The 19,963-nt window shown below is 34.4% G+C and overlaps 1 protein-coding gene across 1 annotated transcript; it reads left to right on the top strand.

Moving 5' to 3' along the window:
- Positions 1-8,092: 8,092 nt before the first annotated feature.
- Positions 8,093-10,070, top strand: LOC137733663 (CBL-interacting serine/threonine-protein kinase 25-like). The gene has a single exon (XM_068472814.2). It carries the CDS (start codon positions 8,440-8,442, stop codon positions 9,772-9,774), a length of 1,335 nt encoding a protein of 444 aa, XP_068328915.1. The 5' UTR covers positions 8,093-8,439; the 3' UTR covers positions 9,775-10,070.
- The last annotated feature ends 9,893 nt before the right edge of the window (positions 10,071-19,963 follow it).

The raw sequence follows: 19,963 nt of genomic DNA, 5'->3' as shown, positions 1-19,963 counted from the left end.
TAAGGCATGTAGACTCATACATACTATGGGTTTCATCCATTGAATTAGCTGGAGAGCCATAGGCCATCATTCGAAGTGCAATAGTAACCTTCTGATAAGGTGAGAAACCAAGGCGGCCTGTTCTGTCCAGCTTCTGTCGAAAGTATGGATTGACTTGCGGGACATCACGAAGTAAACACTCGAAGACATGACGCCTCATCCGGAAGCGATGTTTGAAATCCTCTTCTGTGTACACCGAGTTGGGGTTGAAGTAATTGTTCATCAGATTAGCATGCGATATCGCTCTGTTTCGTGGTTTGTAAGAACCACCAGCAATAGAGCCACCCTATTGAGGTTGTTCCTCAGTTGGCTGACACATTATGGCCGCAGCTATGGCTGCTGCCATGTTTTGTTTGTTGTGCCTTACTTGAACTTCTTCATCACACTCCTCATCTTCTCGTCTCATTTGCGCCCAATTTACTTCCAATTTGGAATTGGATGAGGACCCCCAGTTGGAATCCGAAGAGGATCCAAAGTTGGAATTCATTGCAAACTTGAATTGAAATAGATTGAATTCAAAGTTGTGTGAATTATAGCCCAAAATCCACCCTATTTATAGCAAAAGAAAAATTCAAATCCAACGGCTAGCTGACGTCACTTAGCTGTTGGATTTGAATTTAAGTTGGAGTTATTAAATAATAAATTATGTTTGGCCCTCAGTTAGAGACGATCTTTTATGGCAGGGCTAAAACGAGCCCTCTGGCTCTCAGTTGGAGACGGAGGCAAATATGGCCATGTACTGTTCATTAAAATATTAATATCTTGGAAAATCTTGGAGGAACACAGGGCTAAAACGAGCCCTCTGGCCAGCCATCGGTTGGAGATGGCCTCAGCGGACATGGGTTACGAATCCCTAATGCTTCCTCATTTTCCATTTACCATTTTCCTCTCATCTATATGTTGTCGTCGTCATCTCTTTCTATGTGGGTATTACAACTATAGGAATGGGTCACGAGCGCCATTGTCGGGTTTTCGAGAGCACCATCGTTGGATCTGGCTTTGTCGCAAGTAGCGACGTTGTCAAGTCCGTCATGTGCACCATCGTGGGCAAGTGAAAGGGCGTTGTGAATGGTGGTGAGTGGGTGGATCGCACCTTTCTTTTTCCGTTACGGCAATTTCATTTTGAATCTAATATAATCTTATTGAGCAAGTCTACATCAAATAGTGAACACAAAACCCAACATATTATCTATACTAAAAAGAATTCTTATTAGCATTTCAAAAATCTCATTTGGCACTCCAAATTTTCTATAATTAGAAAAAAAAACATTTGTAAGGAAAATAAAATGAGATTTTTGAAGTACTAATAATAATTTATTATACTAAAACCCAGCAAACAATTGTTTCACCAACAGTGAAAAGACCCAAATGCACTTAATTTTCCCTCCATGTGCTGTCATTTCCACCCTAGTACAATTAAATTACCTAACTGCCCATAATGTCCACGTGGTGATCATCATGGATGGGTCTACTTCGAGTACAAATCTAATCTAGTCGATCCATAAATACAAAAATTCAATCATATCCTCTTCACCAAATGTGCCCTAAAGTCGCCTTCGCCCACAAGCTGTGCAGTGTGTGTTAGTGTTAGGGTTGTCATTGGGTTAAGTTTGTGTATGTGTACATAATTTCTCGTGAGTGAGGACGTAATCAATAATTGGACACTCAACACAGTTGAATTTTCTCAAGCTGGAAAGGGCCAACACAGTCTACATACATGCATCGGTGAAGTTTAATAATCTGATTACATTATTATTGAGAATTTTTATTAGCATTTCAAAATTCTTATTTAACATTTTAAATTTTTTATTTTTAGAAAGAAAAATACACTTGTGAGAAGTGTCAAATAAAATTTTTGAAGTGCCAATAATAGTTTTCTTATTATTTATATGCAATATGCATTAAACATTAAACATTCCTTCACGAGAATAAATTGTTGCGCATGCGCAATTAATGGTTTCAAAAGTCATGTTCAATTTCTTAAGTCCAATTATTTGAAGATTAATCCTAATTTGAAACATATTATCTCATTAATCTCTCTCTCTCTCCGCTTGAGCCAACTTCAAAACCGACATGTTTCTCTTGATTCGACTCGGTTAACATAAGTACACTGCAAAAGGATTAGACATAGGAACATATTATCTCATTAATCTCTCTCTCTCCGCTTGAGCCAACTTCAAAACCGACATGTTTCTCTTGATTCGACTCGGTTAACATAAGTACACTGCAAAAGGATTAGACATAGGAACATATTATCTCATTAATCTCTCTCTCTCCGCTTGAGCCAACTTCAAAACCGACATGTTTCTCTTGATTCGACTTGGTTAACATAAGTACACTGCAAAAGGATTAGACATTTATAACGAACACATATACAGGGACGGAGCTATAAACTTTTTTTAATGGGGCACCGAAAACAGCTAACAAAACTTTTCGTATGGCCCTTACCCTATATGATAATGGGAATAATTTAAATGATGATATACCACAGTTTCAATGTTCATTGGTACAAAAAGTTCAGTGTCGTAATGAAAAGTGGCAAAGTAAAGAGAAAATTATTAATACATGAGAGACAGGAGATGGATTTTTTTGTTTGAATAATGGAACAATAACACTTTTGCTCGTATTATATTTGATATGGAGGAATGCTTGATAATAACAAGTGTATGTATATAACTGCAATCTACAACTTAACATTGAATTACTTGAGTGAGAGCATCTTCATTGGCTCCGTCCATGCACACATATGATTCCAAAACTCATGCGCGTAAGTGGTTCCTTCAAGTCACATAATACTTAACATGCTAAACCCTAAACTTACCATGTCCTAAAATTAATAGAACCTCCGAACAATAACCAACCAATAATAAAAAGGTTGTACCTAAATCAACGTCACTAAATAGTTTAATGTTAGGTTTATCAAATAAATTAAATTTAATTACGTATATATGCAATATTCCACTGGACCAACCCCAACGATATTTTGGCTCTTGCATGCGTCTTTGTTGTATTATTAATTTTTATAAGCCCAAATTAAGGTTTAATTATTAGTCCGTCCACATGCATGATATAATTCTTTTGCAAAAGTACATAATATACTAAAAAAAAGTACATAATATAAGAAAAATATACAAATATTATTATGAAATTTTTATAGGCAATACTTGCAAAATATGCAATTAAAATGTTTATTTTGTGTACGAAAAGAAGAGATAATTAATTAATTTTTTATATAGCTGCTTTAATTAAATAAGGTTATGCATCACTTAAGAAGAGGTTCTGTTGCAAATATTGTTTCTTTCAATCGACATGTGATTAAGCATGGTACTTGTCTGGTTTATGGGACCAGAAGGTCATTATATTGCTTCAAGGGGCCATAGGTTAATAATTCAAGATGATCGTGTGGTCTCCAGAAGCTCTTACTTTCTTGGCAGAATTTTGTAGCCGTTGGATTAATTAAGATGCATAATAATTGTGATTTAAATATGTTTATAAATGGAAGATGATGCTATGCAGCTACACAAACATGATCAAGAAATAGCAAACCCATTGGGCGGTCGCAAGAATGATGAAATATATTAAATTTCCACTCAAGCTTGTCTATAGAATCTTTTTCTCCAATATTCTCGTCTCTGTGTCCTATTTTATTAAGCAAAAGAAGAAACATTTGAGTTTAAATATTTTGCAATCGTTTTTTCATTTTTTTTTATTTTGTGTAATTTCTCTATGACTTTTATCATTAATTGACCCTTGTTAAGTTTGTAACAAAGATAATGCTAGGAAGATCAAATTTTTAAACCAAATTATGTGTCACCAATAAAAAAATAAGCACGTTAAATGGCACATAGTTAATAATTCAATCATCTACAACTACATTATTTGGTTTGAAAATCTAGTTTAAAAAATTTGGTCTCCTAGCATTACCCTTATAACAACAAAGTTAAGAATGATTAAATTTATTAACACGTGTCAGTTGATGATAGAGACCACAAAGAGATCACGAACAAAATGAGTACAAAAACTTTGAACTCGAAAAATGTACGGGAGCTAATTTTCTTGACAAGAAAACATGAAGTAGGTAAATAGCACTTCGTTTGAGGAACCATCGGATAAGATTTTTGATGTAATCCTAAAAAATTGTTGTACTTTGAAAATTTTGTTGCAATTTTTACGTGAAACTCTTTTTTCTTGATTAGGTTGAAGCCTGAGGATTTTAGATGAATTATGCTTTCTTATACGCTAATTATATTGACGTATCAATGAAGAAATTCGACATCTCAACCTTTCATCCAAAATACCTAACTGATTGTGGACTCTTTCACATCCGTAAATCGAGATCTCGTTCCTAAAGTGTTTTTTGTTACTTGAATTAGGGAGCGTTTTCTCATGCAAGGTTTCTTATATTTGCGTTAGAGAGTATCAAACCCTACTTTTCACTTACTTTAATCCCAAGGCAAGAGGATTTAACTTTTGGTTAGGCATAAAATCTGTGCGATCCTGTCTACCACTTGTGGGAGACTTTTCAATCTGAAGAAAAAAACCAAATACGACAATTCGAATTTGGAAAACCCTAACATTATATTTGGGTGAAGAAATTTAAGATTACCAAAGAATTTAAAAATGATGAAAATTGAAATGACGAGATTTCATTTTATAAAATTTGTAAATTTTCTTGTTTGGTTAACCTAAAAGAACAATGGAATTAAATACAGAATTTGTTATTTTTAAACTCCCCATCATAAAAATTGAGAAATGACACCTATTTACAAGGAATTTGAACTTGGGATTGGAGGTCCCAAATTCCAAGTTTTTTTTCCATGCGGAAATTCTAAATTTCTATATTTATGAATCCAAACAAGAGAATTGATGTCTGTCAATTTATAAATTATGACTTTTACCAAAATTCCATGTTTATTTCCCTCATCTAAACATAGTGTAATTCAACTTTGAATTTCTATTCAAAAGTCAACTCTTCCACTTGTTACTGGTCGTGTTATTCAAACACTTCGACCGAATTGAAGAATTTACATGGCTAATTAATATTGATACTAATCAAATACTGTTTTGGGAGCAACTCAGTTCGTTCACAACTTGCAAAGGGAGTTTTTTTCTAGGTCGACAGCAACATGTTTGAATTTTATCATTTTTTTTAATACAAGACGGATCTGTGTCATTACTATTTTACATAATTTATGGCATTTGTTTTTATGGTATCTGCTTCGTAATGCATTTCAATGATCTGAACGGTCTATTTTTTAGGTCTTCCTCAAAGATCATGTTTATAAAAAAGTCATTCAAATTTGAAATCATATGGATTAAGGGTTTAGGATTACTTTGTTAGAACTGTATTCATATATTTTATTCTGTACAAATGAATGTCTAATGGTTTTGGATTTGTCTAAGTTTTTACAAAAATGATTTATGAATAATATTTTAAAAGATAAACGGTTTGGATCGTTAAATTTCATAAAGGAAAGAAATCAACAAATACTTGTGTAAAAATTATGAAAAAATGATGTCACTAATCCGCTTTTTTTTCATTGATAATTTTATGAAAGTAATGCTAAAGAGGTTAAAATTTTAAATCAAATAATTTGTCATTAATAGAAAATAAGGATGTTAATTAATGCTTAAATAATAATTTAATCATCTACAATCATATTATTTAATTTACAAATTTAATTTAAAAAAATTCGTCTCCCTCCCTTATCCCTTTTATGATTGTTATTTTCTAGAAATAAAAATCTTGGGAAAGATATTTCCCATATGCAAAAGCTAAAGTGATGTACAAGAATTAAAGCGGTGGTGGGAAAATGAACGCGGAAAGACTTCGATTACTTGCATGTTACTTTGAGGAAATTAGAATCTCCCACGTCTTTTTACCCTTCAATTTATATATCTCTTGTATTTATTATTTGCTACTTAATATATAAAGACGTTATTAAGGTTATAAATATAAAAATAAAGAGAAATTTAAAAGGAAGCTGTTTTGACAGAAACTAGAATGTATACTATTGTTGTGGGTCATAATATATTGATTTCAACGCAACATATAATAAATTAACAATACTTTTTTTATATATACAAATAATATTATTTATATTAAAGAAAAGAGTGGATTTGACCTCACAATGAATTAGTAATAATGTAGTTTAAATTTGTTTTTTGGCAAATTCAAACCTAAGACCTCTTGAAGATGAATACTACTAGACCATAGTACTAAGTTGCTATAAATTAGAAATATTTAGTACTTAATACGATTACTGTCACATCCCGGTCCGGGCGGGACTACTTCCCGGGCCCGACTCCACTACCGTAGCACGATATTGTCTGCTTTGGGCTTACCATTCCCTCACGGTTTTGTTTTTGGGAACTCACGAGCAACTTCCTAGTGGATCACCCATCATGGGATTGCTCTAACCCTCTTCTCACTTAACTTCGGAGTTCCTATGGAACCCAAAGCCAATGAGCTTCCAAAATGCCTCATGCTAGGTAGGGATGAGAATATAGATTTAAGGATCACTCCCCTGAGCGATGTGAGATGTCACAATCCACCCCCCTTAGGGGCCCGACGTCCTCGTCAGCACACTCGCGGCCAGGGTTAGGCTATAATACCAAATTGTCACATCCCGGGCCGGACCGGGATGTGACAATTACAATCTATATTGTAGTGAGTTTAATATTAAGTTGTGACCCATTGAAATTCAAACAAATTAAAATTAATTAAGTGCAGTATACTGATCAAATATTGATGACATTATCCACCAAATGTTGACAAAATGGAGAAAAATGATCCTCACAACAATTGCGATTTGTAATTTAATTATTCGACGATTTCCTTTGTTTGTTTCTTGTAGAAATCGGTGGAAACTTTGAGGAAAGAAAATTAAATGGACCCAACCGGCCAATCCTCTTTCAAAGCATAAACCCTAGCCACAAACAGAGCAACAAATAAATACAATAAAAATTCTAACTGAAACAAACAAAGGAAAAAATTTGAGGGAAAAAAAACCAAATGTGAAACGTTAATTATAAAAATAAAGACTTGACTCCTGAAAGATTGGAAAGAAACTTGTCCCCAAAATTCTTTGCTTATTTACAAAATTTCGTATTCATCAAATCATTTCATATTAGGATGATTATAAATATGAACTTAGTTTTTATCATAAATACTTTCTGAAATTGACCCACCTAAGATGTTCTCTGAAATTGAAAATCGATCAATATAGTTCTTAAAAATGACTGTCGCAAATCAATGTGATCATTCCGTCACAATCCTATTAAAATTTTTGTTAAGTGATGATATGACATATAAATGGATTCCACAAATTTAATTATATATATTTTTTAACTATAAAAAATAAAAATTGTTTTTTATTATTTAAATATTTTTAATTTACATAATAATATTTAATTAAATTTATGAGACCATATATGTGTTATATCAGCATATAATATAATTTTTGACAGATTTGTGACGGAATGACTACATTGATTTGCAAGACGAAAGGACTACATTGATTTGCAACACTCAATTTCAGGGACTATATTGATCGATTTTTACACTAGAAGTAGGGGGAGTTCGGTTAAGCCACACAATATACAGCCTAATTTAGTATCGAATTTGCCATCAATAAGATTCAATCCTAAAACAGATCACTTTTAAACAAAAAGAAATACCACCAATAAGGCAATAACTTCTCCTCAATTTTAAAGTGCGAGTTATTGTGAATTACATAAATCCATTGAAATAAAAAATATTGAGTGCATTTTTACTCACCATTATTTAGTGTGATGTATGTTTACCATCTTATTTAACATCGCTAGATGAGTTTAAATTTTGAGATTTGTGCCTATCTACTACACGAATCTCAAAATTCAAACTTATATAACGATAATAAATAGGATGATTAGCATACATCCAACTAAACAATGATGAGCAAAAATTGTTCCCAAAGTATTAGGGCTTGTTATTTTCTGAGACCAATAAAACTCGTCCACTTGTTACTTGTAATCTTGCTCACGTCACTCTCCCGGTATAAAAACCCACGATATTTTCTTCATTCTGTGTGCGTCCTAAGTATGAAAGAGAGCATTCCAGGTTCTCCAATGGTGTCAAGGCAATCATCCCTCTCTCTCTGCTCTTTCTTTTTCCAAATCCAAACCTTCCTCTAGCCTTAAACCCCTTGAATGGAATTCATTATAATCAGCTTCTCAGCCATTCTCTCTTGGATTCCACCACACGATGAGCCTAACTCCCCAAATCAACCAAAACCCATTTCAAATCCCCTCTTTAATTTCTATAATTTCTCATAGATTTGGTGTTTAATTTGCCAAATCCCAACTACCCAACTCAAAATCCCTTATTTAATCGCACTCCCAAGTTACTATTTTGCATCAATGGAGGAAAGGACGGTGCTTTTCGGGAAATACGAGGTGGGGAAGCTGCTGGGCAAGGGTACCTTCGCGAAGGTCTACCATGGCAGACAAATCGCGACGAACGAGAGCGTGGCGATTAAGGTGATCAGCAAGGACCAGGTGAAGAAGGAAGGGATGATGGAGCAGATCAAGCGGGAAATCGAAGTGATGCGTTTAGTCCGCCACCCGAACATTGTGGAGCTGAAAGAAGTCATGGCGACCAAGACCAAGATCTTCGTCGTCATGGAGTACGTCAAGGGTGGCGAGCTCTTCGCCAAGGTGGCGAAGGGGAAGCTGAAGGAGGATCAGGCACGGAAGTACTTCCAGCAGCTAATCTCCGCCGTCGATTTCTGCCACAGCAGGGGCGTTTCCCACCGCGATTTGAAGCCGGAGAATCTGTTGATCGACGAAAACGAGGATTTGAAGATTTCAGACTTCGGACTCTCCTCCCTGCCGGAGCAGCTCCGGAACGACGGGCTACTGCACACCCAGTGTGGGACCCCTGCTTACGTGGCGCCGGAGGTACTGAGGAAAAAGGGGTACGACGGATCTAAGGCGGATCTCTGGTCGTGCGGAGTTGTGCTGTTCGTTTTGCTCGCTGGATTTCTGCCGTTTCAGGACGAGAATCTGATGAGGATGTACAGGAAGATTTTCAAGGCGGAGTTCGAATGTCCGCCGTGGTTTTCGACGGAGGCGAAGCGGTTGATCTCGAAGCTGTTGGTTTCCGACCCGGAGAAGCGAATCACCATTCCGGCGATCATGCGCGTGCCGTGGTTTCGCAAGGGGATGAAGAAACCGGAGGAGTTTTTGGGACACCCGGAAGGTGTTTGCGAAAAGTCCGAAGAGACCGATGCTCAAAGCGTTGTACAAAACGAAAGCAATAAGTCGTCCTCGCCGAAGTTCTTCAATGCGTTTGAGTTTATTTCGTCGATGTCGTCCGGGTTCGACTTGTCGAATTTGTTCGAGACGAAGCGGAAGGCGGGGTCGATGTTCACGTCCAAGTGCTCGGCCGCGGCAATCATGACGAAGATTGAGGGGGTGGCGAAGGGGCTGAGCTTTAGAGTGAGGAAAGTGAAGGACTTCAAAGTAAGGATGCAAGGGCCAAATGAAGGGCGAAAAGGGCGGCTTTCGGTAACCGCGGAGGTGTTCACGGTGGCACCGGAGGTGGCGGTGGTGGAGTTTGTAAAGTCGTCCGGGGATACCTTGGAGTATGCCAAGTTTTGTGAGGAAGATGTTAGGCCAGCATTGAAAGACATTGTATGGACATGGCAAGGTGACGGTGACGGGAAAGTCGACTGCGATCAACTTCAACAGTGATGAAACAAAGATTAATGATGTTAAAAGTGAATTAATAGTAACAATCTTGGAAATTCTGACCCTAATTTTGGGGTTTTTGGTTTTCACTTTTGTAGTTGGTTTTTTGTTTTTTTGTTTCTTTTGTTTTGGATTGCTTTTGGTTTTTAGTAAAGAATAGGAGGATTAATTTGTGATTAGAATGCTAATTAGTATTATGGGTTTGAAACTTTGAAAACACAGATAGGAATAGGATGAGCAAGTTTATACAAGCAAGCAATGAACCAGCTGGTTTTGTTGGCTGTTTTTCATTTGACGCATCTGTTTCTGTTAGGTGCTGCCTTCTAATTGTTTCCAGATTTATGTCAAATTTGGTTGTTTTGATCGATAAAGAAAGACGTGCCAAACGAAAGTCATGGAGAGATGTGACTTTTGGGACCATCAACGTTGAAAAGTTGAAAAACCAAGTAGAGATTTGGAGTTTGCCAAGTTCTTTATTATCAATTGATTTAGGATAAAACTTTCTTGAACTTTTTTTCAACTTTCTACCGACAGATAAATGAATATCTTCTTTTTGTTTTTTGGTTTTTTCAATATCATAACAGTAATTACATAGTATTCTTGCGTGACTCATCTTTACTTTCATGTATAATTGTGAGTAAAATTAAAAGGAAAATTAATGAAAATAGTTTGAAAGCTTTGAGTTTTAACGATAAAGAAAAAATAAATTGTAAATTGAATGGTACCAGAATTGACTTTTTAGTGTAAAAATATGATTTTTCGTTAAAATGAACAACACCGGATGTTTTTCGTTAAAGTTTTCTAAAATTAATTGTTTTTATTGGATCCTCACATTTGAACATGGATTTTAGTTGTGACTCATCCTAAGTGAAATAGTGACGAAATAGCGTGTTTTAGTGAATATCACAGTATAATTAATTAGTTTGGCCGCTCATATGCTGACAATGTAGACTTTAACCATTTTTCTCTTCCTCAAGACAGTAAAATCACACCCCTAAATTGACAAATTGACGAGGATAATGCTTGCATTTTTTTGGGAAACGTGCTCATTTCTTAACACACAAAGATAACATATATTTATTATTAAAGCGTTATAATCGAAACCACTAAATCTCTTAATCTTTCATTTGAAGATTATTTTAACAAAAAATCATTCAAATCAGAAATCGTTTAATCATCTAAATGTATCAAACAAATTAAACAGTTCATCATGAATATGCTATTTGATACCTATACCATTAATTTGTTATGATATATATGAATAACTATGATTTTTTATAGACATGTCTTCAGACGGAGATTAAAGATTGAGTTGTTCTGACTATGAAATTTGTACAGTGAGAATATTTGTGAACTCATCCCACGTTTACAAGTATTATCCAATTGACAATTAACCATCCATATCACTTTATAACCCAATCGCATAAGCCAAAAGTACTTTGGAAGCATATCACTTTCTAAGTCACTCTATTATATGTTTTATTTTGTTAAATTTCTAATAATACATGGGGAAGACCAAGAAAATAATGCTCAAAGACTTGTAGTTTTCTTAATAAGGTAAAATCTGGCACCATATGAAAGAAAATTAAGCTCATTTGTCATCTTAAAAATGGTTAATTTATACACGTTGACAATATAGTTGTACCTAATTAAAATAGCTAATAGCCTATCAGCTTTTGGGACTAGTAGTTGGAAAATGAAAAGAAAAGAAAAGAATAGAATATTAAGGTGGAGGCAGTTGTTTCTCAGTTATGTGTGTTTTCGTCCAACAAGCTGATAGGATTTACAAAAGCTGCTTCTTGGAAGAGAAAGCACTTATGGCCAGTTTGGTTATTGATGGATAGCACTAGCTCTATATATATATAAAATCACTTTTGGTAATTGAGATATGCCCTAATACCTCACTTTTGATTAATTGTGAGAGCAATTTTGGAAAATTGACTGCTTTGGCATATATTAATTGGTCCATATATAAGAGAGATTGCCTTGCAAGTAACTATTTTTACCGAATAATATGTTGGGAGAAAAGAACATGAGCAGAATTGTCCGACCACGATAAATACAAAAGTCATTCTCATAAGGTATGAGATTCAATGTTAGTCTCACAAACTCTGTGCTGATCATAATCGGTGAGAATTGCCTCAATCAGATGGTCTTACTAAAAGTTTTTTTTGTGATTGAATGATATTGCATGAAGACCTGCTTGCTTAGGCCTGGTTTGGTACTGAGGTGATTCTGAAAAAAGCTGGTATCAAAAAAAGTTGGGAGCTATTTTTGTGTTTGGTAAACATTCAGCTTCAACTTTTTTTCACAGTTTTGGGTGAAAAAAAACCAAAAACAAGAAGCTGCAAAACCCAGCTTTGAAAAACCGGTTTTTTTTCACATATGTTTTACATAAAAGTTTACCAAATACTATAGTACTGTTTTTTTTTTTTTTTTAAAGCACTTTTACAAAAAAGGTTACCAAACACTTTGCTGCTTTATTTCACAACTGCTTATTCTCACAGCATAGTATAATCAGTTTTTTTTTAAAGCATTGCAATACCAAACTAGCCTTTAATTGGGTGGTGAAGAATGCAAGGTATGTGTATTTTTCATCTCCACCATAATGCGTATACGACCCTAATTTAAGAGATATTGCCTTGCACGTAAGTGCATCACCCAATAATTTGAATTTATGGTATTGCTAATTAAACAATTGCTAGACAAGTAAGTGCATCACCCAATAACATGAATTTATAGTATTGCTAATTAAACAATTGCTTAGGTGTGGTTGTGGCTCTCAGTTATTGATCTAATAATAATATAGAGAAATATTTATGTACTTAGTACATGCGTATCAATGGTTGTTAATTGTTGTTAGCGATATAATATTTGCTTTAATAGCTGAAAACTACTCAACGATTGTTGGTAACATGACTTGTGAGAATGACAAATGGGTAAAATAAAACATTATTTATGAACATGCACCTCGAGATTTCCAAACTTAGGCAATAGTGATAGAGTAATAAAAGTTCTGTTAGGTAGAGTAAATTTATAAATTAAATTTAAAAATTATACAATGTGTAATTAATAAAAAATAAATATGTTAATTAACACTTAATCAATAATCTAATCATCAATTTTCATGTCAGTTAGTTTATAAAATTTAGTCTCTTAGCATTACCTAAATGATATTAATTAAAAATCACTCATGCAAATGAACGTTTGTCAATAACACGACTCGTGACAATGATATATGTTTATGACGCAAGCTTATAGAACAATTTTTGTGGAAACCTCGAGATATCCAAAACGTAGGCTGTAGGGGCAGAGTGATGTATATATACATACTCCACATTAAGGCTAGAGTCCAACTCTTGTCTTTGCCCTTGATTATTCTTCATTGAATCAAACACAAAAACAAATCGCAATTTCAGATTTGCATATATATATATATATATATATATATGTGTGTGTGTGTGTGTGTGTGTGTGGATTTACATCGACAGTTAAAGAGTGTGCACCTCAAAAAATTGATCAGAGAGAGAGAGAGAGATCAAGTGCAGAAAAAATCTTCTGAGAGTGCGTGCATGCATGACATAAGCAATAAGCATTGGCTACGTGAAAGTTTCAACGGTCGTTTTTGTCGCGTACGGGGCAACAGAAAATTAGATCAATGCTTAAACACATGAAGTTTAACAAACTTAGGTTTAGTGAATGCTTAATCATGTTTGGAGGATGAAGAAAATAAAGATGACGTGGCCAACTCCATTACAAAACAAAAACTTATCTGTCGCGTTCCTTACTGTGTGTGTTCTAGCTAGAACATTGGAGATGCATGCAGGTCGACCAAGGAGGAGGCACCACATACGTCAACACAAGATAAGATAAGGTTTTCACTTTAGGGTGGATTTTCAAACTACCGTTTATTTTTGTCAAACTACATAAATTATCATCTTTCAAGTTTCTTAATGACTGTCTTGTTAGCATCCATACACTCTATGTTAATTGTCAACAAATGATTACAATAATTGATGTAATAAGTGAATTTTGTATGTTAGGCAATGTAAACTTGTGATGAGGTTGGGGTCCAAAAATATGATCTCTATAGCGATGGTCTATGCTTTGTAGATGTCTATAATTTGGAATTCATTTTTGAAACCATATTTATATAAATCTTAGATGAACTCTTTTTCAAAAATATTAGGATCAGTCGCACACGCTGGTATGTGCATATGCAACTTATCTGAAACATTCTTAACAAATGACACACAAAATGATAATCGTTACAATTAGCACTCCTCTTTCAGATAGAGGAATATAGGTTTGACTAGTGGTTAGGAAACAAACACTAAATTGGATAAAAGTGGCCCAGAAGGGCCCAAAACAATCAACTAACAGGCCCTTTTCACGGCGAGAAGGCGTCCATTTGGGTTTTTAATTACAAATGGAATCAGAGTCCGCAATGACTGATTGGCCTGAACATTTCAATCCATCTCCAGCAGAAGAAGCGGCATCGGTGTGTCCACCCGATCCATTGGGCTGGAGAACGGAAGGAAAACCAATAAGTGGTTTTTCTTTTCTAGATATAACAACTTTTTAAATCACATTTGTAATTCATACGATGTATCATCAATAAGAAATAAGCATATTAAGCAACACATAAGTAATAATTCAATCATCAACAATCACGTCATACGATTTAAAAAATATAATTTAAATAGATGGTCTCCCAAGCGTTATCCTTTTAGAAGAGAAATGTTATGGAGATTCTCTAAAAAATGGGACTCTCCATGGATTTTTTGCCACCTCATGTTTATAGCACAATTCATGTGCCAACATTATAAAACATTGTGCCAAAAACATGAGATGACAGAGAGTTCATGGAGAGTCCTACTTTGAGGTATTCTCCTTAGCATTTCTCTTTGGAAAATTGGTTTGAAGACATCATATAAAAGAGGTTAGAAGCGAGGACAGAATGGAGATTTAAGTTAAGAAAATTCAGTCATATCCCAATCTATATGTAATGTGCATAAGATATAATTCAGACACATTTTATTTGTAATATGCACCTATTTTTAATCATTAATTTCCTTATAATTTCGTATAATTCTTGTACATGTACACTACTTTGTTTAATGTTGCAACTTAAATGAGAACGGAAAAATTCTTATCGTTACCCAACTTATGTATTATAATAAAAACGGATAAAAAAAATTCATATTTATATGCATAGTTTAGATATTATAACATCAATATCTCGTGGTGGGTGTGGGTGACAGCCACTCCAAAACAACTTTTCAAATGGGAAACGAACCACACTTGTGAAATGCCGAGTGTAGTTGGCGACAAAGATATTTTACTTAGTCCTTGCCATCTTTAGCATCCAAACAAAAACCCAATGGCCCTCTCGATCCTCATCGACAACAAAACGGGTGAAAAGCAACCTCACAAATAACATGTACAAAAGAAATAGGTCCGATGACGTGAATATGCTGATGTAAATTCAGTGCCTCACATGAAAAGAAAAGAAAAAGAATATTTAGGTGGCAGCTCAGATGACGTGGCCTTTTTTCATATGCAAATTAGGCAAGATTCGGCTTGACTTACCAACTTCTAGTCTTCTTGTTACATGTTTTAATTGTACTTGATTTATATATCTTAGATGACTAATTAACATGTAATGATTGCATAAATAATAGACAAAGTTATGTACAATTTGGTATTTTGAAATTCTTAATAACATTGTGGTCACTTTGTATAGATAATGACATGCATGGTGTTGTAATATTTTTCTGTAGAACCCTCCCAATAATATGAGTAGCTTCCTAGCAAAGACAAATTGAGATTGGTTAAGCTGTGGACAATTTAAGATTTCTAACTAATAGAAACAAAATTTCTCATAAAACACGTGTGGATAGTTGTGAACCATAATTGATTTGTTTGACTCATAAATCATGATTATATCGGTCAGAAAGTTACTGGTTATTAATTTATATGCATGCGTATATAATTGAGGATGCTAATATTCGTCAACATTCTGCACTAGTATATGATTTGTACACGTCGAAAATGTCCAAACAATAGACGTACACGATGCCATGTGTATATAGATGGAAAACCATTTTTCATGTCTTTCTGTCTTTGTTTAGTGCATGACAATCCTAATTTAATCAAACAACAGATGAACTCAGTTTCGATTCATTAACATTTCTCCCAGGCAAAGGTGTTCGTTCGGTTAATTTCCTGGAAATTTCAATGAAGTTGACGAGTGACAGAGAATATATATAACATCATATAAAACCAAAAAAATGATGACGTACACAGGCTTACGTTATGCAACATATGACTTTGGATAAACATATGACATGGATACGAGGAAAACTTTTTACCTCTACCGACTTGAGATTATGAACACGATCGATACACGGTTGCTTGCTTGAAGCCTTTTCACCTTATAAAATAGCAAGAAACTACAATTAATTTTCTATCTTGAATATTATATTGACTTCATGCATTATGACGTTTTATTATATTAAATACTAGCTCTTTTAAATGCGTTCTTACATATGTCAGTTGACTTTATCATGTAGTCTTTTATATAAATTGTGATTATTTTTGTTAAATTATTTAAATTTTAATAATTCACTCTTTCATATATTAATTTTTTATTTGATTATTAAATTTTATTAAATTGACCTTTTATTATATTGAATTCTGCTTTGAAAATTTTGAAAGTTTCACCCTAGCTATCCATGGTGAAATTTGGTTGGTATGAGCATGAAAACTCCGATTCAAGGTTGTCCTTACCATACTTAGTAGAGGGAAAGATAGAGGGATGGAGACCCATCAATAAATCAAGGCTAGTCGACCCCTTTAAATACGTTTTCACATATGTCAATTGACTTATTACATGTAGTTTCTTATGTAAATTGAGGTCGTTTTTGTTTAATTATTTAAATTTTAATAATTTACCTTTATTATATTGAATTCCACTTTGAAAATTTTGAAAGCTTCACCAAAATTTTGTTTATATATATGTATCTTGGTCTTAAAAAAATAATGTCTACCAACCTTCTATGTATAACTAATTTAAATTTGGAATTTGTCATACGTGTCGTATCGTGCACACAACCGACATAACCAATCTATACAAATGGTTGGAATCTTTGTGTACAACACCATCTCGCATTCACTCCTGAATTGGATCGTACAATAATCATGGTCTTAAGACTCTGACATGGTTAAAGCAAAAGAAAGACTTGTATTTGGTCCGTGGTTTTCTTCCACGTTGTGATGGACTTTTCTTCTCTTCCTCTTCGTGCCAAATGGCATAAGATCACTATGAGAATCGTCACAAGGATATTATTCTTTTGTAAATATCAGTTTACTATCCTTACCCTTATGTTTTGTGATTTTTAACATTTAATACATCAAGTTTTTTTTATTCCAAAGTTATATTTAAAGTATAAATTTTATGACAATCTTATATATTTGTTAGTCAAACTGTTAAGTCTTCCAATAACTAATGACGTAGAGCTTATGTAAACAATAACTAGACGACACATGTTATTAAAAAAATTAATTAAAAAAAAAAAAAAAAAAAAACCCGAGAACTCCTTCGTCTTCCCCACCTCTCCACCCCTCACCCACCGACATCCTTCCTCTTCCCTGATACCCACCCCTACCACCAAGCCTTTTCTCCTTCCCCAAAAACCCAGCCCCTTCCCTTCCCCCAAAATTCCCTCCCTCCCTCCCTCTTCCCTGCTCGACAGTAATGTACTTCTTCTCACCCTCCATTTTTGTACAATCCTAATGAATTCCGATCCAAATACAATCAGGCTTCCAAACAAAGGATGCATCGGACAACACAAACGAATCAAACCCAGATAACCCTTTCGGATCTGGGTTCTGGATTTTGATACAAACACAAAAGCAAATCAAAATCCTGCAATTTTAATAATTCCAGAAGGGAGGGAGGGAATTTTGGAGGAAGGGAAGGGGCTGGGTTTTTGGGGAAGGAGAAAAGGCTTGGTGGTAGGGGTGGGTATCAGGGAAGAGGAAGGGTGTCGTTGGGTGAGGGGTGGAGAGGGTGGAGGGGATTGAGGGGTGGAGAGGTGGGGAAGATGAAGGGGTTCTGGGTTTCTTTTTTTTTTTTATGTAAAATTAATTTTTTTAATATTTTTAATAGCACATGACGTCCGGTCATTGTCCATGGATGTCACGTCATCAGTTAATGGAAGACTTAACAATTTGACTAACAGATGTATGAGACTGTTCCAAAATTTACATTTTAAGTATGATTCTAGAACGAAAAAAAGTTAATGTACTAAATATTGAAAATTAGGAAACATAAAAGTAATAAACTAATATTTACTCTATTCTTTTTATAATGTATGAAATCATATCAACTTGAAAAATATTGAAAGACTAACACACACTAGCAGGGAAAGACAAAAAAAGAAAAAAAAAAGGGAAAAGCAATGACATTAGGTGGCCGACAAACAAACTACTACGCTACTTGTGTTCATGTACACTTATTTGTGTCCTTTAGAGGACATAATTTCTTTTGTTCTGCGTTTGTGCACGGTGAAATTAATTTTAAGTGGTCGGTCATTTATTAGGGCGTGCACGAGTAACTGTTGCTGGGTAAATACTGTTGGCTTGGTTACCAAAATGTATAACCTGACAGGCGAGGAGTTGAGGATTAAACTCCAAGTCATAGGGACATCACGATATACAGGCATATTAACTTACAAGGAATAGAGTAAGGAAAAATCGGTATCATTTCTATTCATTTATTTACAAACGACTAAAAAATGAAAAAAACGTGTGGATTCTGTAGGTTTTACGTATAATTTACTAAAAAAATAAATGTATGTACAGGTACTATTTATCTCATACTCATCTATTCTTATACTTATTCATTCTTATCTCCATATCACGTAAGTAACAAGCTTTAAAAAAAGAATCCTAGTACTAATGAGTAAGGATATTTCGTAATTCGTATTAGTTGAGAATCAAATGAAATCATCACTGAATTCCACATATCATCTTCGGATTCAGCTCCTAAGTTAACTAGGTCATCTAAGACCATTATATGGGGACTCACGACCCTCCTTTATGGTATGCAATTCTAGGATTAGAACTTTGCTCTAAAATACTTGACTAAATAACTTTGCTCTAAAATACTCGACTGAATTACACATTTAAAGGCCTTTGAATTACACTATACAGGTGTGCTCCCGATAGCTCCTCATTTTTTTTTAGAACTCTAGAGAATAACATGCATGCCCGGTCATGCCCAATTGATTTGGAGGAATTGCCAGACGTGAACCTCAATAAGTCACCTTATTTTTTCAGGGTAATGCTAGTTAGGGATATCAAAATTTTAAACCAAACTTTGTAAACAATATGACAGTTGTTGATGATTAATTTATTACTTAAGTATTAATTAACGTACTTAATCTTTATTAATGACACATCATATGATTTGCCAATTTAATTTAAAATTTTGAATTAACTAGCATTATTCTATTTTTTTACCAACTTGAGGCACAAATAGTAACAAACATATCACTTTCTGGTTTTAAAAATGAGTCATAAACGAGGGGAGTAGCTGTCAACATCTTCAGTTTCTGGCAACCTAATTTTGCTAACGAGTTCACACTTCACATGCAATGCACCTGATTTCAAGTCAGTTGAGGTCGAGTTGGGTCAAATATTGATCGATCCTTTCAGAAACGTACACATGTAGTTGTTTCACCACATCCAAAATTTTCAAGGCAACCTTTACTAGTTATTTGACTTTTAGGATAATCAAAAACCATATTTGATAAAAATTGACATTTCCAAATTATTAATTGATAATTACAGTACTACCACTCTCTTGAATTAAATTTTATGGTACTTTTCACACTTGCATTTATCAAATGGATTTCCTGCATTCACACTCTGTCTCGGGGTTTCATGGTTAAGTTGCTTTTCGACTTTTGCTTCTGTTGCTTTTCGGCTGTTGCTTCCAGTTGTTTAAGAGACCATAAACACATTAAATTGATCATTGTGCTCTAGTAATTAATCCAGAAACGGAGATAATCAACTTCGTTACGAGTTCAAATCATTGTAAATTAGCAAGTAATTATCACAAGATTTGTTTAACCGGTCAACATGCATGAGTCTCCGACTCTATGATAATAGAGTGGTGTGTATA

Source organism: Pyrus communis, chromosome 15, assembly GCF_041283825.1.
Source record: "Pyrus communis isolate YQ-2024b chromosome 15, ASM4128382v1, whole genome shotgun sequence".
Classification (NCBI taxonomy): domain Eukaryota; kingdom Viridiplantae; phylum Streptophyta; class Magnoliopsida; order Rosales; family Rosaceae; genus Pyrus; species Pyrus communis.
The sequence above is the reverse complement of the archived record's forward strand: the minus strand, read 5'-3'. Positions and strand labels throughout refer to the sequence as shown.